The sequence below is a fragment of the Cetorhinus maximus genome, chromosome 9 (genome assembly GCF_964194155.1).
Source record: "Cetorhinus maximus chromosome 9, sCetMax3.hap1.1, whole genome shotgun sequence".
Classification (NCBI taxonomy): Eukaryota; Metazoa; Chordata; class Chondrichthyes; order Lamniformes; family Cetorhinidae; genus Cetorhinus; species Cetorhinus maximus.
The window spans coordinates 61,064,042-61,088,458 of NC_135887.1; the positions used below are offsets into that span (position 1 = coordinate 61,064,042).

At 51.2% G+C, this 24,417-nt stretch overlaps 1 protein-coding gene across 6 annotated transcripts in view; it reads right to left on the bottom strand.

Annotated features, from left to right (window-relative positions):
* Nucleotides 1–24,417, bottom strand: part of madd (MAP-kinase activating death domain) — a 262,082-nt gene that overhangs the window by 71,093 nt on the left and 166,572 nt on the right. For 3 of the 6 annotated variants that reach the window (XM_078548799.1, XM_078548797.1, XM_078548796.1), the window contains 7 exons: nt 19,912–20,051; nt 18,413–18,514; nt 10,313–10,369; nt 9,124–9,226; nt 7,559–7,745; nt 4,976–5,126; nt 3,518–3,718 (listed from right to left, as the gene is read on the bottom strand). In XM_078548799.1, the coding sequence (XP_078404925.1) occupies nt 3,518–3,718; nt 4,976–5,126; nt 7,559–7,745; nt 9,124–9,226; nt 10,313–10,369; nt 18,413–18,514; nt 19,912–20,051 (941 nt within the window). The remainder of the gene's footprint in view (nt 1–3,517; nt 3,719–4,975; nt 5,127–7,558; nt 7,746–9,123; nt 9,227–10,312; nt 10,370–18,412; nt 18,515–19,911; nt 20,052–24,417) is intronic. The other 3 variants (XM_078548801.1, XM_078548802.1, XM_078548800.1) reach the window with 1 other exon arrangement.

A 24,417-nucleotide genomic window follows, 5' to 3' on the forward strand; every position in this document is an offset into this window, starting at 1 on the left:
GTTAGGTGGGGTGAAAAGGGGCCCGGGATGGTCTCCACCCTCCAGTGAACTCTTCAAAAACAGGGATGCTAATTAATCCTTTCTCCTCAACTCTGCAGAAGCTGGATAAAGTTCACCTGCTAAGGAACACGTTGATGTGATGCACTTCCCTCAGGAGCTGGTAACCAGCCTCATCTTTCAGCCTCCTGTCTGGAATTGGATCAACTACAAAACATGATGAAACATCGACTGAGTCTGAGTGACTGACTGCCCACATTGTGACCAGAATCTAAGCATTTATGCTACCATTGGACAGTGCATGCCTACATTCACAACACTATCACCTCAGCTACTGACATCAACCTGGCAGCAAGTATACAAATATTTCTCCAGCCCGCTCTTATCCCAGGCCTGGCAGTATCTGTGCAGGCCTCACTGCAGCCTGCTCTTATCCCAGGCCTGGCAGTGTCTGAAACAAAAACAGAATTACCTGGAAAAACTCAGCAGGTCTGGCAGCATCGGCGGAGAAGAAAAGAGTTGACGTTTCGAGTCCTCATGACCCTTCAGCAGAACTGAGTAAAGTTAGGAGAGGGGTGAAATATAAGCTGGTTTAAGGTGGTTGGGGGGTGGGGGGTGGGGGGGGGGGGAAGAGAGAGAAGTTGGTGGGGGGGCTGGTTGTAGGGACAAGCAAGCGGTGATAGGAGCAGATAATCAAAAGATGTCACAGACAAAAGGAACAAGGAGGTGTTGAAGGTGGTGATATTATCTAAGAAAATGTGCTAATTAAGAATGGATGGCAGGACTCAAGGTACAGCTCTAGTGGGGGTGGGGTGGAAAGACTGACAGGGTATTACAGTTATAGATTTAAAAATAATGGAAATAGGTGGGAAAAGAAAAATCTATAAAAATTATTGTAAAAAACAAAAGGAAGGGGGATGAAACGGAAAGGGGGTGGGGATGGGGGAGGGAGTTTAAGATCTAAAGTTGTTGAATTCAATATTCAGCCTGGAAGGCTGTAAAGTGCCTAGTCGGAAGATGAGGTGCTGTTCCTCCAGTTTGTGTTGGGCTTCACTGGAACAATGCAGCAAGCCAAGGACAGACATGTGGGCAAGAGAGCAGGGTGGATGGTTAAAATGGCAAGCCACAGGGAGGTTTGGGTCTTTCTTGCGGACAGACCGCAGGTGTTCTGCAAAGCGGTCGCCCAGTTTGCGTTTGGTCTCTCCAATGTAGAGGAGACCGCATTGGGAGCAACGAATGCAGTAGACTAAGTTAGGGGAAATGCAAGTGAAATGCTGCTTCACTTGAAAGGAGTGTTTGGGCCCTTGGACGGTGAGGAGAGAGGAAGTGAAGGGGCGGGTGTTGCATCTTCTGCGTGGGCATGGGGAGGTGCCATAGGTGGGGGTTGAGGAGTAGGGGGTGATGGAGGAGTGGACCAGGGTGTCCCGGAGGGAATGATCCCTATGGAATGCCGCCGGGGGGGGGTGAAGGGAAGATGTGTTTGGTGGTGGCATCGTGCTGGAGTTGGCGGAAATAGCGGAGGATGATCCTTTGAATGTGGAGGCTGGTGGGGTGATAAGTGAGGACAAGGGGGACCCTATCATGTTTCTGGGAGGGAGGAGAAGGCGTGAGGGCGGATGCGCGGGAGATGGGCCGGACACGGTTGAGGGCCCTGTCAACGACCGTGGGTGGAAAACCTCGGTTAAGGAAGAAGCAGGACATGTCAGAGGAACTGTTTTTGAAGGTAGCGTCATCAGAACAGATGCGACGGAGGCGAAGGAACTGAGAGAATGGGATGGAGTCCTTACAGGAAGCGGGGTGTGAGAAGCTGTAGTCGAGGTAGCTGTGGGAGTCGGTAGGCTTGTAATGGATATTGGTGGACAGTCTATCATCAGAAATTGAGACAGAGAGGTCAAGGAAGGGAAGGGAAGTGTCAGAGATGGACCATGTGAAAATGATGGAGGGGTGGAGATTGGAAGCAAAATTAATACATTTTTCCAGGTCCAGATGAGAGCTTGAAGTCGCACCGAAGTAATCATCGATGTACCGGAGAAAGAGTTGTGGGAGGGGGCCGGAGTAGGACTGGAACAAGGAATGTTCCACATACCCCATAAAAAGACAGGCATAGCTGGGGCCCATGCGGGTACCCATAGCCACACCTTTTATTTGGAGGAAGTGAGAGGAGTTAAAGGAGAAATTGTTCAGTGTGAGAACAAGTTTAGCCAGACGGAGGAGAGTAGTGGTGGATGGGGATCGTTCGGGCCTCTATTCAAGGAAGAAGCTAAGGGCCCTCAGACCATCCTGGTGGGGGATGGAGGTGTAGAGGGATTGGACGTCCATGGTGAAGAGGAAGCGGTTGGGGCCAGGGAACTGGAAATTGTTGATGTGACGTAAGGTGTCAGAGGAATCACGGATGTAGGTGGGAAGGGACTGGACAAGGGGAGAGAGAAGGGTGTCAAGATAACGAGAAAGTGTCTGTACAGGCATCACTGCAGCCTGCTGTTAACCCAGGCCTGGCAGTGTCTGTACAGGCCTCACTACAGCCTGCTCTTATCCCAGGCCTGGCAGTGTTTGTACAGGCCTCATTGCAGCCTGCTGTTAACCCAGGCCTGGCAGTGTCTGCACAGGCCTCACTACAGCCTGCTCTTATCCCAGGCCTGGCAGTGTCTGTACAGGCCTCACTACAGCCTGCTCTTATCCCAGGCCTGGCAGTGTCTGTACAGGCCTCACTACAGCCTGCTCTTATCCCAGGCCTGGCAGTGTCTGTACAGGCCTCACTGCAGCCTGCTGTTAACCCAGGCCTGGCAGTGACTGTACAGGCCTCACTACAGGCTGCTCTTATCCCAGGCCTGGCAGTGACTGTACAGGCCTCACTACAGGCTGCTCTTATCCCAGGCCTGGCAGTGACTGTACTGGCCTCACTACAGGCTGTTCTTATCCCAAGCCTGGCAGTGGCTGTACAGGCCTCACTACAGCCTGCTCTTATCCCAGGCCTGGCAGTGACTGTACAGGCCTCACTACAGGCTGCTCTTATCCCAGGCCTGGCAGTGACTGTACAGACCTCACTACAGGCTGCTCTTATCCCAGGCCTGACTACAGGCTGCTCTTGTCCCAGGCCTGGCAGTGGCTGTACAGGTCTCACTACAGGCTGCTCTTATCCCAGGCCTGGCAGTGACTGTACAGGCCTCACTACAGGCTGCTCTTATCCCAGGCCTGGCAGTGACTGTGCAGGCCTCACTACAGGCTGCTGTTAGCCCAGGCCTGGCAGTGTCTGTACAGGCCTCACTACAGGCTGCTCTTATCCCAGGCCTGGCAGTGACTGTACAGGCCTCACTACAGGCTGCTGTTAGCCCAGGCCTGGCAGTGTCTGTACAGGCCTCACTACAGGCTGCTGTTAGCCCAGGCCTGGCAGTGCCTGTATGGGCCACTTCAGACTCTACTGCTTGTCCACCTGGCTTCTAATCACAGAATGATTGTGGAACTCGAGCCAATAGCCTCAATCTCGAGTGTGCTATAAAATGTGTCCACATGCAATACACACCGATGGAAGCAACAAAATTTTCTTCATTCAGACTCCGGGTGTCATACTCGCCCAGCCCCTTGCTGACGGGAGCTTTCGGTGGGAGTTGCAGGTGGGTCATTGCCACACTGGGCTGTTTCATCTCCCCCTTCGAGGGTACAGGCTCCTTAATACCTGGCACTGAACCTCCCTCTGTAGGACTGCGTTTCCTCTTGTCAGGTTCTGGGTTAGGGAGAGGAGCGGGGGGGTGGAAACACAGTGAACAGAAATCAATAATTCAACAACCACCTTAACAATCAATACAATTCAAACAACCACTGTTTTAACAGTTACCTGTCTAATAGAGGGATACTGGCAGTCACGGATCCAGTGTGTGTGTTGTGCAAGGATGGCAGAGTGTGTAACCCAGCACTATCACTGGCACTAGTGTCTGGTCCTATTTAACAGCCAGTGTGGTCTGTACCTGGTCCTGTTTAACAGACAGCACAGTGTGTACCTGGTCCTGTTTAACAGACAGTGATGTCTGTACCTGGTCCTGTTTAACAGACAGCATGGTGTGTACCTGATCCTGTTTAACAGACAGCACTGTCTGTACCTGGTCCTGTTTAACAGACAGCGCAGTCTGTACCTGGTCCTGTTTAACAAACAAGCGCGGTCTGTACCTAGTCCTGTTTAACAGACAGCGTAGTCTGTACCTGGTCCTGTTTCACAGACAGCGCGGTCTTGTAACTGGTCCTGTTTAACAGACAGCGCGGTCTTGTACCTGGTCCTGTTTAACAGACAGCGCGGTCTTGTACCTGGTCCTGTTTAACAAGCAGCACGATCTGTACCTGGTCTCGTTTGACAGGTCGCGTGGTCTGTACATGGTCCTGTTTAACAGGCAGTGTGCTCTGCACCTAGTCCTGTTTAGCTCTGCACCTAGTCCTGTTTAAAAGTGTGGTGAGTGCCTGGTGCAGCCTCAGTGTACCTGATGTCTTCTTCGCTCTGTGATGGCTGGGCCAGGCAAAGCTGGGCTGCAGATTGTGCAGCTTTACCCAGGAGGGAAGGGGCAGATTCTGGGAAGGGAATGCTCTGTGTACATGGCGTAAAGACATGGGCTACGCTGCATTATTCCAGGAATTGAATGGAGTCAATGGGTCTCACCCCAAATTGAGGTGTGTCTGTTCTTGTTGTGGACCAATTCAATTAAAAGCAAGTAGTGATGTGGAACTCTCTGCCCCAAAGTGTAGAGCATGCTACAGCAACACAGATGGGGGGATGTTTGTTAATTTGGGGTATTAAGGGATAATGGAGCAAAGCTGGGAAAATGGCATGAAGAAAAGGATGAGCCATGACTGAATTAATTGGTAGGTTGAAAGGCTGAAAGGCCTCCTGCTGTTCCTATATTCTTATGTACACGATAGGGTGGTGACCACCCCTCAGCAGCCCCATTCTGAATGAGGTGCTCTCTGGTCTCAGGCTGCCAATGCCTCTGCTTACCTTTATTGTAGTAGTGCGTGTGAGCGATCTCAAGCAGGGTGAAGGCACTGGCCATCCCTCCTAGACCGGCATTGCTGTAGGAATGCTCCAGACTGGACACACAGCACTTCAGCAGGTCGAGCATCCCCCTGTACACCTTTTTACTGATTTCCTGCAATGAAGACAGTTGGGGCAATGGTCATCACATACTGTACCACACTGACACACTCACTACACCAACAATATCCAAATGTTACCACATACTGTACCACAATGACACACTCATTACAACAATATCCAAACGTTACCACATACTGTACCACACTGACACACTCATTACAACAATATCCAAACGTTACCACATACTGTACCACACTGACACACTCATTACAACAATATCCAAACGTTACCACATACTGTACCACACTGACACACTAACTACACCAACAATATCCAAACGTTACCACATACTGTACCACACTGACACACTCACTACACCAACAATATCCAAACGTTACCACATACTGTACCACACTGACACACTCATTACAACAATATCCAAACGTTACCACGTACTGTACCACACTGACACACTCATTACACCAATATCCAAACGTTACCACATACTGTACCACACTGACACACACACAATATCCAAACGTTACTACATACTGTACCACACTGACACACACACAACAATATCCAAACGTTACTACATACTGTACCACACTGACACACTCACTACACCAACAATATCCAAATGTTACCACATATTGTACCACACTGACACTCACTACACCAACAATATCCCGTTACCACAAACTGTACCTCACTGACACACTCACTACACCAATACCCCAATGTTACCACATATTGTACCACACTGACACATTCATTACACCAATATCCAAACGTTACCACATATTGTACCACACTGACACACTAACTACACCAACAATATCCCGTTACCACAAACTGTACCACACTGACACACTCACTACACCAACAATATCCCATTACCACAAACTGTACCACACTGACACACTCACTACACCAACAATACTCCAATGTTACCACATACTGTACCACACTGACACACTAACTACACCAACAATATACCATTACCACAAACTGTACCACACTGACACACTCACTACACCAACAATATCCAAACGTTACCACATACTGTACCACACTGACACACTCACTACACCAACAATATCCAAATGTTACCACATACTGTACCACACTGACACACTCACTACACCAACAATATCCAAATGTTACCACATACTGTACCACACTGACACTCACTACACCAACAATATCCAAATGTTACCACATACTGCACTACCACTCAGGTTATACCAAATGACAACAATCAGGGGAGCAGGCAAGTCACAAAGGAGAGTCAGCAAGTTAAAGCTAAAAATCACAAAGAAATCATGTGTAGAATCACACTGGAAATCCTGCATAACAAAATCCCAGAATTCAGATTCTATTCTGGATCTCATATTTCCTGCAAAATTAGCAATGGTTCGGGAAGTGAAGTTGTAATTTAAGATGACGGATATTCCCATGAACACACCAGTCAGTTCAGGAAGATTAGACCCTACAAAGTTAAGGCAGCCAAGGCAAGTGGTGCATTCGCTCTCCTCCCTCAGTCCAGTTTTTGGGTGTATGTATAAGCATGATGTATGTATGATCTCACTCAGCAGTGTTAAGATCTCCACCCTACCAACTGGAGATGAAAGCCTCTCAGAATGGGTCATGTAGCCAACAGCAGAGAGGGATCAGGGTGGGTAAACTGGGAATGGTCCAAGAGCTACTAAAATCAAAGACAGAAAATCAGGTCGATGTGGAATCTTATCTCAGTGACCACAGCCAGAAGGTTAGGGTACAAGATCCACACCAGAGATTTCAGCACATAATCTAAACACACAAGGGCAGAACAGAGGGAGAATCACACTGTCAGAGGGTCAGTACTGAGGAAGTGCTGCACTGTCAGAGGGTCAGTACTGAGGGAGGGCTGCACTGTCGGAGGGTCAGTACTGAGGGAGGGCTGCACTGTCAGAGGGTCAGTACTGAGGGAGGGCTGCACTGTCAGAGGGTCAGTACTGAGAGTGTGCCGCACTGCCGGAGGGTCAGTACTGAGAGAGGGCTGCACTGTCGGAGGGTCAGTATTGAGGGAGGGTTGCACTGTCGGAGGGTCAGCATTGAGGGAGGGCTGCACTGTCGGAGGGTCAGTACTGACAGAGTGCTGCACCATCGGAGGGTCAGTACTGAGGGAGGGCTGCACCATTGGAGGGTCAGTACTGAGGGAGTGCCGCACTGTCGGAGGGTCAGTGCTGAGAGAGTGCCGCACTGCCGGAGGGTCAGTACTGAGGGAGTGCTGCACTGTCAGGGGGTCAGTACTGAGGGAGTGCTGCACTGTCAGAAATGAGGGATAGAAAATGTCAAAAAGAGGGGATGCAGGTTGTTGGGAAGAATAAGCGAGAGACAAAGCTGGTGATGTTGCGGAGAGAGATGGGAGGGGTGGAGAGTTTGCAGAGAGGGGCATGGAACATTGGCTCTACCACACTATGATTTCCTAAAGCACCTTACCACATCCTTCAAGATGTCAAGCCGAGCATCCTCCTCCGATTGGATGGTCCTGTTCAGTTTACTGAGGACAAAGACTCGAAGCTGCTCGTTTTCCAGCAGGCGGCGGACTTTCTTCATATTTAACCAGCCGACACCCTGACCATCAAGAACATTATGTACCAGTTCCTTCAAGAATTGCTGATTCTCACTGGAACCCAAAGAGCTGAAGTTAGGAGCAACACACAACATAATCAAATGGTGCTCATTCAAGTGAAACCGGTGTTGACAGCCAGGCCCCTGTACCTGCGTCGTTCACTCACCCCCCTCACCCTGTGCTTAACTCTCCCCCCACCTCACCCCATGTACCTGTGTTTCACTTCCCCCTCACTCCATGTACCTGTGTTTCACTCCCACCCCCCCACTCCGTGTACCTGTGTTTCACTTCTCCCTCACTCTGTGTACCTGTGTTTCACTTCCCCCTCACTCCGTGTACCTGTGTTTCACTCCACCCTCACCCCGTGTACCTGTTTCACTCCCCCCTCACTCCGTGTGCCTGTGTTTCACTCTGCCCTCACTTCGTGTGCCTGTGTTTCACTCCACCCTCACCCCGTGTACCTGTTTCACTCCCCCCTCACTCCGTATACCTGTGTTTCACTCCCCCTTCACTCCGTGTACCTGTGTTTCACTCCCCCCTCACTCCGTGTACCTGTGTTTCACTCCCCCCTCACTCCGTGTACCTGTGTTTCACTCCCCCCTCACTCCGTGTACCTGTGTTTCACTCCACCCTCACCCCGTGTACCTGTTTCACTCCCCCCTCACTCCGTGTGCCTGTGTTTCACTCTGCCCTCACTTCGTGTGCCTGTGTTTCACTCTGCCCTCACTTCGTGTGCCTGTGTTTCACTCCCCCCTCACTCCATGTACCTGTGTTTCACTCCCCCCTCACTCCGTATACCTGTGTTTCACTCCCCCTCACTCCGTGTACCTGTGTTTCACTCTGCCCTCACTCCGTGTACCTGTGTTTCACTCTGCCCTCACTTCATGTGCCTGTGTTTCACTCTGCCCTCACTCCGTGTACCTGTGTTTCACTCCCCCCTCACTCCGTGTACCTGTGTTTCACTCCGCACCCCTCACTCCGTGTACCTGTGTTTCACTCCGCCTTCACTCCGTGTACCTGTGTTTCACTCCGCACTCACTCCGTGTACCTGTGTTTCACTCCCCCCTCACTCCGTGTACCTGTGTTTCACTCCCCCCTCACTCCGTGTACCTGTGTTTCACTCCCCCCTCACTCCGTGTACCTGTGTTTCACTCCCCCCTCACTCCGTGTACCTGTGTTTCACTCTGCCCTCACTCCGTGTACCTGTGTTTCACTCCCCCCCTCACTCCGTGTACCTGTGTTTCACTCCGCCCTCACTCCGTGTACCTGTGTTTCACTCCGCACCCCTCACTCTGTGTACCTGTGTTTCACTCCCCCCTCACTCCGTGTACCTGTGTTTCACTCCGCCCTCACTCCGTGTACCTGTGTTTCACTCCGTACCCCTCACTCTGTGTACCTGTGTTTCACTCCCCCTCACTCCGTCTCCAAGTACCTGCTGTTATTCACTCTGCCCTGGGGTGAGGGTGATTCCCTCTTCACAGTCGGGCTGTGCTTGATAACCGAGGATTTCTGGTCAACCAGGGCTCGTCTGTTACCTGGATAATGAAGGAAAATAATGTCAAGGAGATAAGCCCCAGGCTTCAGCGAGGCACAGAGTTATCAGAATTGTATCAAAACAACAAGGGGTGGAGGGGAAGGAAAATAACGGTCAATCTGGGGTAAAAGTGCTGCAATTCTACATCACACATTGGCAGAAAACAGGATGGAAAGCTGACTCCAAAGTCAACAAACAAAAGGCTGTGATGCGGGACAAACTGGGGTTGGAGCGGAGGTGGCCAGCCTGAGTGAGGGGTTGAGTAGGCCACGGGTTGAGAGGAGGGCCAGCTGCAGGGGTGGTGAGGAGGGGGACAGGGAGTTGGGATCAGGCGAGGGGGGCTGAGATGGGGGCGGGGCAGCCGGGGCCGAGTTGGGTGGGGGGGGGTGCCGGACAGGGGCGAGGGGAGGGGGCCGGGCCGAGGTGAGGGGGCTGGGCAGGGGCGAGGTGCTGGGGTGGGGGAGGCAAGGGGGTGGGCGGACCAGCAGGCGGGGTGGAGGCCACCCTGGGTGCAAGGTTGTGTGGGGGGTGGGGGGTGGGGGCGGCGGGGCACAGGGTGGGGGATGCCAAGGGTAGTTGTGCTGTGGGAGCGGGAGACAAGGGCGGAGTGAGGGATGCAGGGGAGTGAACCCGGGGTGGGGGAGGGGGGGTGAACCTGGGGTGGGGCGGGGAGCCCAGGCTGGGGGAGGGGGGGGGGGGGGGGGGGGGCGAGAGGGGCTGGGGGAGGGGGGGGGGGGGGCGAGAGGGGCTGGGGGAGGGGGGGCGCGAGAGGGGCTGGGGGAGGGGGGGCGAGAGGGGCTGGGGGAGGGGGGGGCGAGAGGGGCTGGGGGAGGGGGGGGCGAGAGGGGCTGGGGGAGGGGGGGGCAGATCTTCGGACCCTCGTCACATGCGGAGTCAACAGAGCAGTAAATGAGCAGCAGGCGAAGCAGAAAGGGCACAGATGAGCAGGTTAATCAAGGGGGTGGGTGTGACATCAATTACCCAATGATGTGAGGGGCAAGAAAGGGGTGAGAGAAACAACAAACAGCCCAATGAGGAAGGCACAGCATTCTAGGGAAGGAGCATGCAGCCCATGCAGAAGACCCACCTTCACTACCCACTCCAGCTTCCGTTATTATCTCCATTATAGTATTTAGCCCAAATACTGGGACACACAAAATCACAATTAGTGCTCATTCAGCAAAACAATTCAAAAAGAAATAAATCACTCCAAAAACAGACAATTCAGTCCGACAGTTTTCCAGGGGTCAGCGAGGTGGTCAGCACTGATTCAGTGTCCCTCTCCAGAGTACCAGTTATACTGGGAGATATAGTAAGATCAGTCTGTGTTGTGCAAAGCCCGAGGTGGAAAGCACAAATCTAAAGGTGCAGAGTGCAGGCTGAGCTAGTGACCAGTGAACATTGTTGGATAAAGAGAGGACATTTTCCAACAGCACTGTGATGAAGTGTTAGGGTTCAGTAAAGAGTACAGAATCAAACCCAACACATCAACCAGTCACCCCTTCACCACATGCTGTAACTGGCCAGCCAAGCAGCCCACTGGAATACTGATTATCAGGTCAAACACAAGTAACGCAAAGCAGAACAAGGCAAGTAGCAGAGCAAACAGCACATATACCAGACACAACACAATAAAATCACTGTTTTCCTTTAACGTGCTTCTGTTGTTAATGTTCTGTCTGCATGAGCAGACATTTGATTCAGGGAAACAAATTGGGAAAGCTTACAGGCATCACTTGCCCCGACGCCTGCCTGCTGACTACCCCTAGACATACACCGCCGTCCCGCAGACACCCCACCCACTCATGCACCCCTACACAGACACCGAGACACACAAACACTGACACACACACACATAAACCTGCAAACTGACCCCATACACATTCACAAAACCTCAGAAACACACACTGACACAAAACACCAATACACCACGCACGCCCTCGCGCCACCTTCCACGTCTGCGTGCACCCTTGCGCCACCTTCTACGCCCTTGCGCCACCTTCCGCGCACGCCCTTGCGCCTCCTGCCACGCCCGTGCGTGCCCATGCGCCACCTTCCACGCCCGCGCGCGCACTTTCACCACCTTCCACACCCGCGTGTACATTTTCCCCACCTTCCACATCTGCGTGTACACTTCCCTCACCTGCCAGACCCACATGTACACTTCCCCCATTTCGCATTCTGGTGTGCAGACTTTATCCATCTTGCACATATGAGCACACGCTATAATCCACCTTCCATGCCTTTAAGTATACTTTAACTCACCTTAACCTATTTTCCAAATCTGTGTCCCACATGTACACAGATACTTGTACACATACACTGTCATCACTTTGCACACATATTCCATTTGCTTGAAATGTGTTTTGAGACCTCTCCATTTGTACACACATACATACAGACATATCCTCTTGGAAATGTGGCCTCATATTAATATATATTAATCTCACACTTTGGCCACACACCAGTGACTCTCCACTACCGATATCTCAGCATTGCTGATAACCATGTCCAGATCCAGCCAGGTGAATAGCCCTGCAACCCCCAACGTGCCTTTTAGGTAAAAATATTTGAAGTAAAGTTCGCCAACAAGCAAAGGCATCCTTACATTCACAGTCATTTAGTGACCCCTCTCTCCCTATAGAGATCCACATGTATATAGCCCTCGGCTGCTGGTGTCTGTAGGTGGAAGGGGCTTGTTTCTGGGGGTTTTCAGTGCAGTATTAAGCTGTGATCTTCAATAGATCTTGTTCCATGTCAGACACAACTCTCCTGCTCCAGTAGGACATCCGCTTCAATGATCAGATAATAGCTTTGAAGACATTCTGGGGTTGTGGGCAGTGCAAGTTCAGCAGTTATTGCCATTATTAGTTGCCCTGAGAAGGTGGCAGTGAGCCATCTTCTTGAACCACTGGCAGCAGTTTGATACAACTGTTAACTACCCTATGAAATAGCCTAGTAGGGTAAAAGTTTGGAGTCACGTGAATGCCAGACCATGTAGGGACAGCAGATTCCTTCCCTAACAGACATTAGTGAACCAGATGGGTTTTTACATCAATCTGACAACTTGACAGTCATATTACCAGCTTTTTATTCATACATTTTTCATTTTAAATTCTGGATTTTTTAAAAAACCTGAATTCAGATTCCCAAAAGGCCCTGATGGGATTTTAAATCTAGGTCACCAGATTAGGGTCCCAGAAAATGACCAACACCCAAATGTACCTGGGTAGAAAGGTCCATACACTTGTGCTCAGTCATTTTTCTTTTTCTTCACACTTTGGTGGTGCCGAGGGTGGGTTCAGCCTCCCCTCACCAAACCCACACTTCCACCGTGACCTCTGACCCCGCCAGAAACACTGTCACTGGTCACAAATCCTGAGACGAGAGTGAGACTCCGTCAGGCTGGCAGTAAAAAGCCATATCGTCAGATTTGAGTCTTCAAAAAGGACCTGGCGAAATACCGTTCAGGCAATTGCACTCAGCCAGCTCAAGTAGCACAGCCTATTTACAAAGACAAGAGTAAAGAAACCGGACACAGTGCCTGTCTGTGGGGTCCACGCGTAGAGGTCCTGAAGTGTCAGCTGTGGCTAACTGGTACATCATGCCTCTGAGTCAGAAGGCACAACACCCACTGCAGAAACTTGAGCACAAATCCAAGCTGACAATCCCAGTGTTCAGGGAGTGCAGCACTGTCGGAGGGTCAGCACTGAGGGAGTGCTGCACTGTCGGAGGGTCAGCACTGAGGGAGTGCTGCACTGTCGGAGGGTCAGCACTGAGGGAGTGCTGCACTGTCGGAGGGTCAGCACTGAGGGAGTGCTGCACTGTCGGAGGGTCAGCACTGAGGGAGTGCAGCACTGTCGGAGGGTCAGCACAGAGGGAGTGCTGCACTGTCGGAGGGTCAGCACAGAGGGAGTGCTGCACTGTCGGAGGGTCAGCACTGAGGGAGTGCAGCACTGTCGGAGGGTCAGCACAGAGGGAGTGCAGCACTGTCGGAGGGTCAGCACAGAGGGAGTGCAGCACTGTCGGAGGGTCAGCACAGAGGGAGTGCAGCACTGTCGGAGGGTCAGCACTGAGGGAGTGCAGCACTGTCGGAGGGTCAGCACAGAGGGAGTGCAGCACTGTCGGAGGGTCAGCACAGAGGGAGTGCAGCACTGTCGGAGGGTCAGCGCTGAGGGAGTGCTGCACTGTCGGAGGGTCAGCGCTGAGGGAGTGCTGCACTGTCGGAGGGTCAGCGCTGAGGGAGTGCTGCACTGTCGGAGGGTCAGCGCTGAGGGAGTGCTGCACTGTCGGAGGGTCAGCGCTGAGGGAGTGCTGCACTGTCGGAGGGTCAGCGCTGAGGGAGTGCTGCACTGTCGGAGGGTCAGCGCTGAGGGAGTGCTGCACTGTCGGAGGGTCAGCGCTGAGGGAGTGCTGCACTGTCGGAGGGTCAGCGCTGAGGGAGTGCTGCACTGTCGGAGGGTCAGCGCTGAGGGAGTGCTGCACTGTCGGAGGGTCAGCACTGAGGGAGTGCTGCACTGTCGGAGGGTCAGCACTGAGGGAGTGCTGCACTGTCGGAGGGTCAGCACTGAGGGAGTGCTGCACTGTCGGAGGGTCAGCACTGAGGGAGTGCTGCACTGTCGGAGGGTCAGCACTGAGGGAGTGCTGCACTGTCGGAGGGTCAGCACTGAGGGAGTGCTGCACTGTCGGAGGGTCAGCACTGAGGGAGTGCTGCACTGTCGGAGGGTCAGCACTGAGGGAGTGCTGCACTGTCGGAGGGTCAGCACTGAGGGAGTGCTGCACTGTCGCAGGGTCAGCACTGAGGGAGTGCTGCACTGTCGCAGGGTCAGCACTGAGGGAGTGCTGCACTGTCGGAGGGTCAGCACTGAGGGAGTGCTGCACTGTCGGAGGGTCAGCACTGAGGGAGTGCTGCACTGTCGGAGGGTCAGCACTGAGGGAGTGCTGCACTGTCGCAGGGTCAGCACTGAGGGAGTGCTGCACTGTCGGAGGGTCAGCACTGAGGGAGTGCTGCACTGTCGGAGGGTCAGCACTGAGGGAGTGCTGCACTGTCGGAGGGTCAGCACTGAGGGAGTGCTGCACTGTCGGAGGGTCAGCACTGAGGGAGTGCTGCACTGTCGGAGGGTCAGCACTGAGGGAGTGCTGCACTGTCGGAGGGTCAGCACTGAGGGAGTGCTGCACTGTCGGAGGGTCAGCACTGAGGGAGTGCTGCACTGTCGGAGGGTCAGCACTGAGGGAGTGCTGCACTGTCGGAGGGTCAGCACTGAGGGAGTGCTGCACTGTCGGAGGGTCAGCACTGAGGGAGTGCTGCACTGTCGGAGGGTCAGCACTGAGGGAGTGCTGCACTGTCGGAGGGTCAGCACTGAGGGAGTGCTGCACTGTCGGAGGGTCAGCACTGAGGGAGTGCTGCACTGTCGGAGGGTCAGCACTGAGGGAGTGCTGCACTGTCGGAGGGTCAGCACTGAGGGAGTGCTGCACTGTCGGAGGGTCAGCACTGAGGGAGTGCTGCACTGTCGGAGGGTCAGCACTGAGGGAGTGCTGCACTGTCGGAGGGTCAGCACTGAGGGAGTGCTGCACTGTCGGAGGGTCAGCACTGAGGGAGTGCTGCACTGTCGCAGGGTCAGCACTGAGGGAGTGCTGCACTGTCGCAGGGTCAGCACTGAGGGAGTGCTGCACTGTCGGAGGGTCAGCACTGAGGGAGTGCTGCACTGTCGGAGGGTCAGCACTGAGGGAGTGCTGCACTGTCGGAGGGTCAGCACTGAGGGAGTGCTGCACTGTCGGAGGGTCAGCACTGAGGGAGTGCTGCACTGTCGGAGGGTCAGCACTGAGGGAGTGCTGCACTGTCGGAGGGTCAGCACTGAGGGAGTGCTGCACTGTCGGAGGGTCAGCACTGAGGGAGTGCTGCACTGTCGGAGGTTCAGTACTGAGGGGGTGCTGCATTGTCGGAGAGTCGGTACTGAGGGAGCGCTGCACTGTTGGAGGGGCAATACTGAGGGAGTGCAGCACTGTTGGAGAGGCCATCTTTCAGATGTGATATTAAGCTGATCAGTGAAAGATGAACAGGGCAATTCTCCCTGGTGCCTTGGTCAATATTTATCCCTCATCAAAACAAAACATGTGATCTGACCATTTATCTCACATTGTTTGTGGGATCTTGCTTTGTAAAAATTGGCTGACTTGTTTTCCTCATCACAATGGCCAGACTTCAAAAAGTACTTCATTGGCTCTACAACATTCCAAACCTGAGTGAGGTGAATGGTTTACAAAGACTGCCCTTGGGAGTTAAGTAGCCTGACACAGTCTTTCTTTCTTTCTGTGACTCTCTGACATGGTGCTATCGCAGCCTTCTCGTCCTTTACATCTCGGATGAAAACAGAGCCTGTGCAACTCTCCTGCCCAATTAACAAGCGGGTCCTCGCTTCTGTCGAACAAAGCCAAGCAGAAACTCTATCAGCAGCAAAAGCCTTGTGGTTGAGTTTGAGGCTGTGAGGGCAGAGGGCAAGAGACAGAACAACTTGCCAGAACCCGCAACAGACACCATCAGCCGACATCCAGGGGAAACGTACACTGCATTAAAACACATGGCAACAAAAACACATGCTCCACACACCCACGCAGTCCAAAATAAAAAGGCCTGTAACATAGCCGGATATAAGCTTCAACTACACCTAATAAAGAATGTCAGTAACCAGCACACTCAGAGTTTAACACAACCTCACTAAGTTCTAATCAAATGCAATACAGTGACATATGACCTTCAGGAATTAGGTTCATAGCTCACAAAGGGGTCATACCCACCTGGTTCCTCATCTCTACTGTTTATTTCAACATTAAAGTATTCTTCTCATGAAACGTGGAAATAAAAGAAAAGCAAAACATTGCAATAAAATAAACTCAGATAGGCAGAGAGTAGGAGGGAAGGTGATCCCTAGCCCAGCAGCACACAGCCTGTAAACGCACTCCCAACACAAGGCCTTTACACATATTCATTCCTGACCCACCATTCAATACTGACCCCACCAGTCACAGAACCACCAGAGCCTAGTGCCATAAGATTTCCCTGTGGGCATTCGCATTGCAGTCTCACCTCTGGACCCTGCATGGACACCCATTACAAACCCACCACTGATTACAGACTTGCTATAAACATACAAGAGATAGGGGGGGGGACTTGGTGCAGGGGGGCACACACAAGCAAGACAGAGGGCACGAGCGAGTGGGATACGAATCACTGCTAATTTCAGTCTCCAGCAGGCCAGTCCAAGCTTGCCTGGGAAGTATCTGTGGTTTTGTGTTGTGGACAGAAAATGCAATTAACCCTAGACCCCAATCGCCTGCCACTAAGATAGTGCCAACTCTCTCCATGCCCTTGTCACGTCCACATGCAATTAGTTTGATTCGTCGCCCCTTCCTGAACAAGACCCAATACACACACCGATACAGCACAGCAAGCAGCAAAAAAATAGCCTTCAAACTCACAGAGACGCACCAACACATGTTGATCACAGAGACAGCAGGAGGGTCAGGGCTGCACAAGCTGGGGGGATTGGGAGGCTGGCGGCAGTGAGTGGAAGAAAAGGCAGGCAGGTTGAGGCTGCACAAGCTGGGAGCGGGGAAGAGACGGCAGGAGAGCTGGGGCTGCACAAGCTGGTAGGGGCAGGGGGCAGTGTGATGGCTGGAAGGAGTCGGTAGTATGGGGAAAGAAATGGCAGGAGGGTCAGGGCTGCACAAGTTACAGGGAGTGGGGTGGCTGACTGGATTGGGGGCAGGGGTTGAGGGGAGAGATGTGTAGTGTAAAGAACATATCTTTTTATTTCTGTTGGACTGTGAATTAAAATTACAATGGCTGCAGGTCGAAAGACATGTCCACTGGAACAGGGTGAGAGACAATGTTGCAGTCCTGGAACAGAGTGTGCCATGAAAGACAGGATGGTGCCGGAAAGGAGTCCTGGACCAAGGGAGCTGCCTGACAACAGCATAATAATTGGCTCCTGACAAGGTGACCAGGTTTTGTGTGAGAGCCGAGCAGAATAGTTCCTAGCCTGAAAGAAACAAAATCCTCTTTCTCCTGTGTGTCAAAGATTCCAGTAATTCCACAATAAGCTAGCTGGGTTTTTCTCCTCATATCTCTATAACCTGCTCTCTCTGAAAACCCCTGTCAAAAGGCAAAGGGGAAAATCACTGTTAGAGACGTAGAAAGGCAAGTGCTCAACCAGTGAACTAAATACTGAAAATGCTGGAAGACTACCTCATGTCATCAGCAAGAACTGAAAGAAATTTGGAAGACATTGATCAAAATCAACCCATCGAATCCTGTACTCCGGAATTGGTGCTATTGAACTGTTTTATCCCACCCTTAAAATCCATGTTTTGTGTATCTTATGTGTCTTGTATGCGTGTGTATCGGGATTAAAGGGGGTAGAGTTTAAGTGATAGTGTTAGAAATTAGCAGTTAATATCTCTTTCTTTTGTCACTAGTTAAAGACAATTTGTTCAATAAACAGTTACTTACTTAAATTTACAAACTCATGCTCGTATTCTGTTAACCTAAATAAACACTTAGGTAGAATTGGGACAATCTGGCGGTTTGATCAAACTTTTTCACATTTGTTGCAGCTCAGGGAACAGTGGGGCTTGCTATAACAGCGCACTATCCCCAGTGAGTCGGAGAGGACACTTGGGTTCAAAAGTTTGTGGAAGGAGAAATGAGGGAATTCAAACCTCTGTGCTCCTCCTTAATAAGCGAATTAGTCACAGGCCAAAACAGACACTTCTACAATCCTCAGAGAGGCAGCTAAACACAACTATCTGCATTCATTTAACACAGTAAATTGTTCCAAGTGTAATTAGTCAAGCATCACAACTCTCATAAGAACAGGTGATCACATGCTTGGTCAAAGAGGTAGGTTTTAAGGAATGTTTTAAAGGTGGAGGAGAGAGACGTAGACAGGTGGAGAGGTTTAGGGAGGGAATTCCAGAACTTAGGGTCTTGGCAGCTAAAGACATGAAGTGAAGGGGATTGGGGACATGCAAGAGGCTGGAATTGGAGGAGCAGAGAGATGCTCCTGTGGCATCCTTGAACAATGGCTGACAGCGGTCAGTGACTAAATACGCTCCAACCCTCCACATCTACAAAGCATTCACAAGTTCACAAGTCAAACTGCAGACAGAAGGACAGACAGATCTCTACCTTTGAGGCTGGGGAACGGTGTGCTCTTGTCTCGTCCTGCTTTGGTTGGTAGAGCCAGGTTGGAGAGGCTGAAGCTGGTTCCACGGCTCTTGTAGATGTTACCTGTGGGTAAAGAGCACAAACTCTCTGGTGAACATACCCTCTATCCTTGTGGTATGTCACCCATCTTGGGGTTGGCACAAGGCAGTCTGCTTTCACTATGTTTTAGATCGCTAAACACAAGCATCAACGCCGGCCATGGTTCACCACATCCCCTGATAGACTAGGGCCGGGGCAATATATTACCATTCAACTACTAATCAGTGGTGAAGTGAAGTGAGCGAGCAGGAAGGGCCAGATGAAGTATAATGTGGTGAAATGTGATATTAACCACTTTGGCATGAAAAATGGAAAAGCAGGATTTTTTTTAAAGAGTGAGAGACTAGTGAACGCCAGTATTGAGGGGGATTTAGTGAGCCCTTGTACACTCCACAAATCACAAAGTCAACATGGAGGGACAGCAAACAGTTAAGCAGTAAAATTGCACTGCAGCCTTTATTACAACACTGTTCCAGTATAAGAGTAAGGAAGGCTTCCTGCAATTCTAAAGGGTTCTGGTGAGACCACCCCTGGTGTATTGTGCACAGTCTTGTTCTCCTTACCTAAGGGAAATATGCGTGCATTAGAGAGGGTGCGACAAAGGCTCACTAGAATGATAACGAGGAAGACAGGGCTGCCTATGAGGACAGGTTTAGTAGAATGGGCCCATATTCTGTAAAGTTTAGAAGAATGACGGACTCTCTCATTGAAATTATTAAAATTCTCAGAAGATTTGACAGGTCAGAGGCTGTTTCCCCTGGCTGGGAATGCCAGAAGAAGGGTCACAGTGCCATGGTAATACATCGACCATTTCGGAATGACTGAGAAGGAAAGTGTTCACTCAGGGGGCTGAGAATCTTTGGAATTCTGTAGACCAAAGAGCTGTGGGTGTTCACTCTGGAGTACATTCAAGACAGAGACGGAGAGATTTTTGGGCACTAAGGGAATCAAGTGATAAGATAGTGAGTTCAAGGAAACGTTCAGTCATGGGGAAAGCAGGTTCAAAGGGCCGAATAGCCTAATCCTGCACATATTTCTCATGTTCTTACACCCTCATGGTCAGAGGTCCAAGAGCAGCACTTGTCAGTACCACAGTCTGTCTATAGAAAATCCGAACACACACACCACACACATTTTAACAGAACTTTACATTATGGGTTAATAGTGCATTAATTGTGTTTAAATTGTAAAGTGGTTTGTCCCTACAAATAGACAGAGTGAAACTCAGATTGTTGGGTTAGGAGGCATTTGCTTCTCATCTGTAACTGTGCAAATCAATGCTTATAAAATATGTAAAGATTGCCTCCAGTTGTATCCTTCACCCACTGGCTTTCTCAAATATATTACGTCCCCATCCCTTCTGTAACCTGTACAGTCTCGAAGAGTCACATACACGCACGCACTCTCTTTTAAACACTTACTCGCAAATGACATGAATCCTCCGAAGCCCTCACTGCTGTTATTGGAGATGGTGGAGTTTGGGGAACTAGCCCGCGAGTCTGACTCAGCCTCAGAGTCACTCGGGAGTCTCAGACTGTTGGGACGGGGCGGTTTCAGAGGCCTGCAACATTGGAAACCAAAATGAACACCTGTTCATCCTGACAAATCTATTTTGCACATTCCTCAATATCTCTATATCTTTCTGCAATATGAAGCTCAAAACTGAATACATTTCTCATCATGGTTCTTCACAAGTCTAAACTAACTGCTCTACTTTTTAATCCTAATCCTCTAAAATCAACCCCAGTGCTTGTTTTTTTAAATGCCATCATTATCATACTTGGATTGGAATGCTTAAACCCCCAGATGTTATTTCTTACCTCCTTATTCCAGCAACCAAAGTACCATTTCTCACATTTATTTACTTGGAAATTCATTTCTTATTTATACTAACATACTGACAATTTGTCATCATCTTATTTTTAGTTTTAGTCATCTTCAGTGCTAATCATACAACTCATAGTTCCCGTCAATTAACCAGATATCCCCCTCAGCCCAATACACAGGTGTAAAAATCTCCTTCACATGATGCGCGTCCCTCACCCTCACCCCGATGCCCCATTGTGTTTCTCACTGCAATGCCAAGGTATTCCTCGCTTTTCCCACGATGCCCAGATGTGCTCCTCGACCTCCCCACGATGCCCAGGTGTGTTCCTCGCCCTCCCCACGATGCCCAGGTGTGCTCCTCGCCCTCCCCACGATGCCCCGGTGTGCTCCTCACCCTCCCCACGATGCCCCGGTGTGCTCCTCACCCTCCCCACGATGCCCAGGTGTGTTCCTCACCCTCCCCACGATGCCCAGGTGTGTTCCTCACCCTCCCCACGATGCCCAGGTGTGTTCCTAACCTTGCCCCTGATGCCCAGGTGTGTTCCTCACTCTCCCCACGATGCCCCGGTGTGCTCCTCACCCCAATGCCCAGATGTGTTCCTCCCCCCCCCACAATGCCCTGGTGTGCCCCCTAAACCCAATGTGTCCTCACACCGATACCGTGTTCCTCACACGCGCCCCTGATGCCCAGGTGAGTTTCTCACCTTCCCCTTGAAGTCCAGGTGTATTCCTGACCCTGATGCCCAGCCGAATTCCTCACCCCGTTGCACAGCTGATTTCCTCAACCTCACCCTGATGCCCAGGTGAGTTGGTCATCTTCACCCCCCGATGCCCAGGTGAATTCTTCATCTTCCCACGATGCCCAGGTGAATTCTTCATCTTCCTCCTGATGCCCAAGGGTGTCCCTCACCTCGATGCCCAGATGAGTTCCTCACCCACCCCTCGATGCCCATGTATCTTCCTCACTCTCCACCCTGATACCCAGGTGAGTTCCTCAACCTCCCCCCGATGCCCCGATGTGCCCGCGCCCCAATGCCGAGATGAGTTACCCACAATCTGCCTCTCTGACTTCTGGCTTCAGACTGGCTCATTCATGGCAGCAGCATGGCAGCAGGGACTTGGCAGGAATGAGCAGTATCGTACAAAGAGTTACATCTCCCTAACCCCACTCACTTAAAGAACCAGCACCCTGCACCATCCTCACCGAGAGTCACAAAATATAGTTGCAAACTGATCCAGAGTCACAGAACCCTAAACAAACCTAACGCAGAGTCACATTACGCTAAACCAACTTCACCAAGAAACACAGCTCATTAACCCAACTTCACCGAGGGACACAGTGCCCGAACCCAAATTCACTGGGAATCAGAGCGCCGTAAACAAACATCACAGGTGACAGATTCCTAACCCAAAGCTCACTGAGAGTCACAGCACCCTAACCAAACCTCACCGAGAGTCACAGCATCCTAAACAAACCTCACCAATAGTCACCGCACCCTAAACAAACCTCACCCAGAGTCACAGCACCCTAAACAAACCTCAGAGTCAAAGCACCCTAAACAAACCTCACTGAGAGTCAAAGCACCCTAAACAAACCACACTGAGAGTCACAGCACCCTAAACAAACCTCACCGAGCGTCACAACTCCCTAAACAAACCTCACCGAGAGTCACAGCACCCTAAACAAACTTCACCGAGAGTCACAGTACCCTAAACAAACCTCACCGAGAGACACAGTACCCTAACAAACAACACCGAGAGACACAGCACCCTAGACAAATCTCACCGAGAGACACAGTACCATAAACAAACCTCACCGAGAGACACAGCACCCTAAACAAACCTCACCGAGAGTATGAGCAGCCTAAACAAACCTCACTGAGAGACACAGCACCCTAAACAAACCTCACCGAGAGTCACAGCACCCTAAACAAACCTCACAGAGAGTCACAGCACCCTAAACAAACCTCACCGAGAGTCACAGCACCCTAAACAAACCTCACCCAGAGTCACAGCACCCTAAACAAAACTCACCCAGAGACACAGCAAGCTAAACAAACCTCACCGAGAGTCAGAGCATCTAAACCCAGCCTCACCGAGAGTCAAAGCACCCTAAACAAACCTCAGCGAGAGTCACAGCACCCTAAACAAACCTCATCGAGAGTCACAGCTCCCTAAACAAACCTCACCAAGAGTCACAGCTCCCTAAACAAACCTCACCGAGAGTCACAGCGCCCTAACCAAACCTCACCGAGAGTCACAGCGCCCTAAACAAACCTCACCGAGAGTCACTGCACCCTAAGCAAACCTCACCGAGAGACACAGCTCCCTAAACAAACCTCACCGAGAGTCACAGCACCCTAAACAAACCACACCGAGAGTCACAGCACCCTAAACAAACCACACCGAGAGACACAGCACAATAAACAAACCTCACCGAGAGTCACAGCACCCTAAACAAACCTCACCGAGACACAGCGCCCTAAACAAACCTCACCGAGAGTCAAAGCACCCTAAACAAACTTCAACGAGACACAGCGCCCTAAACAAACCTCACCGAGAGTCACAGCACCCGAAACAAACCTCACCGAGACACAGCGCCCTAAACAAACCTCACCGTCAGTCACAGCACCCTAAACAAACCTCACCAAGAGTCACAGCACCCAAAACAAACCTCACCGAGACACAGCGCCCTAAACAAACCTCACCGAGAGTCAAAGCACTCTAAGCAAACCTCATCGAGAGTCACAGCTCCCTAAACAAACCTCACCGAGAGTAACAGCACCCTAAACAAACCGCACCGAGAGTCACAGCACCCTAAAAAAACAACACCGAGAGTCGCAGCATCCAAAACAAACAACACCGAGAGTCACAGCACCCTAAACAAACCTCATCGAGAGTCACAGCGCCCTAACCAAACCTCACCGAGAGTCACAGCACCCTAAGCAAACCTCACCGAGAGACACAGCTCCCTAAACAAACCTCACCGAGAGTCACAGCACCCTAAACAAACCACACCGAGAGTCACAGCACCCTAAACAAACCACACCGAGAGACACAGCACAATAAACAAACCTCACCGAGAGTCACAGCACCCAAAACAAACCTCACCGAGAGACAGCGCCCTAAACAAACCTCACCGAGAGACAGCGCCCTAAACAAACCTCACCGAGAGTCAAAGCACCCTAAACAAACTTCACCGAGACACAGCGCCCTAAACAAACCTCACCGAGAGTCACAGCACCCGAAACAAACCTCACCGAGACACAGCGCCCTAAACAAACCTCACCGTCAGTCACAGCACCCTAAACAAACCTCACCGAGAGTCACAGCACCCTAAACAAACCTCACCGAGACACAGCGCCCTAAACAAACCTCACCGAGAGTCAAAGCACCCTAAACAAACCTCACCGAGAGTCACAGCTCCCTAAACAAACCTCACCGAGAGTAACAGCACCCTAAACAAACCGCACCGAGAGTCACAGCACCCTAAACAAACAACAGCGAGAGTCACAGCATCCATAACAAACAACACCGAGAGTCACAGCACCCTAAACAAACCTCATCGAGAGTCACAGCGCCCTAACCAAACCTCACCGAGAGTCACAGCGCCCTAAACAAACCACCCCTAGAGTCACAGCACCCTAAACAAACCTCACCGAGAGTCACAGCTCCCTAAACAAACCTCACCGAGAGTCACAGCGCCCTAACCAAACCTCACCGAGAGTCACAGTGCCCTAACCAAACCTCACCTAGACACAGCACCCTAAACAAACCACACCGAGAGACACAGCACCCTAAACAAACCTCACCGAGAGTCACAGCACCCTAAACAAAACTCACCCAGAGACACAACACCATAAACCAACCTCACCGAGGTTCACAGCACCCTAAACAAACCTCACTGAGAGACACAGTACCCTAAACCAACCTGACCGAGAGTCACAGCACCCTAAACAAACCTCATCGATAGTCAGAGCACCCAAAACAAACCTCACCGAGAGACACAGCACCCTAAACCAACATCACCGATAGTCACAGCACCATAAACCAACCGCACCGAGAGTCACAGATCCCTAAACAAAACTCACCGAGAGTCA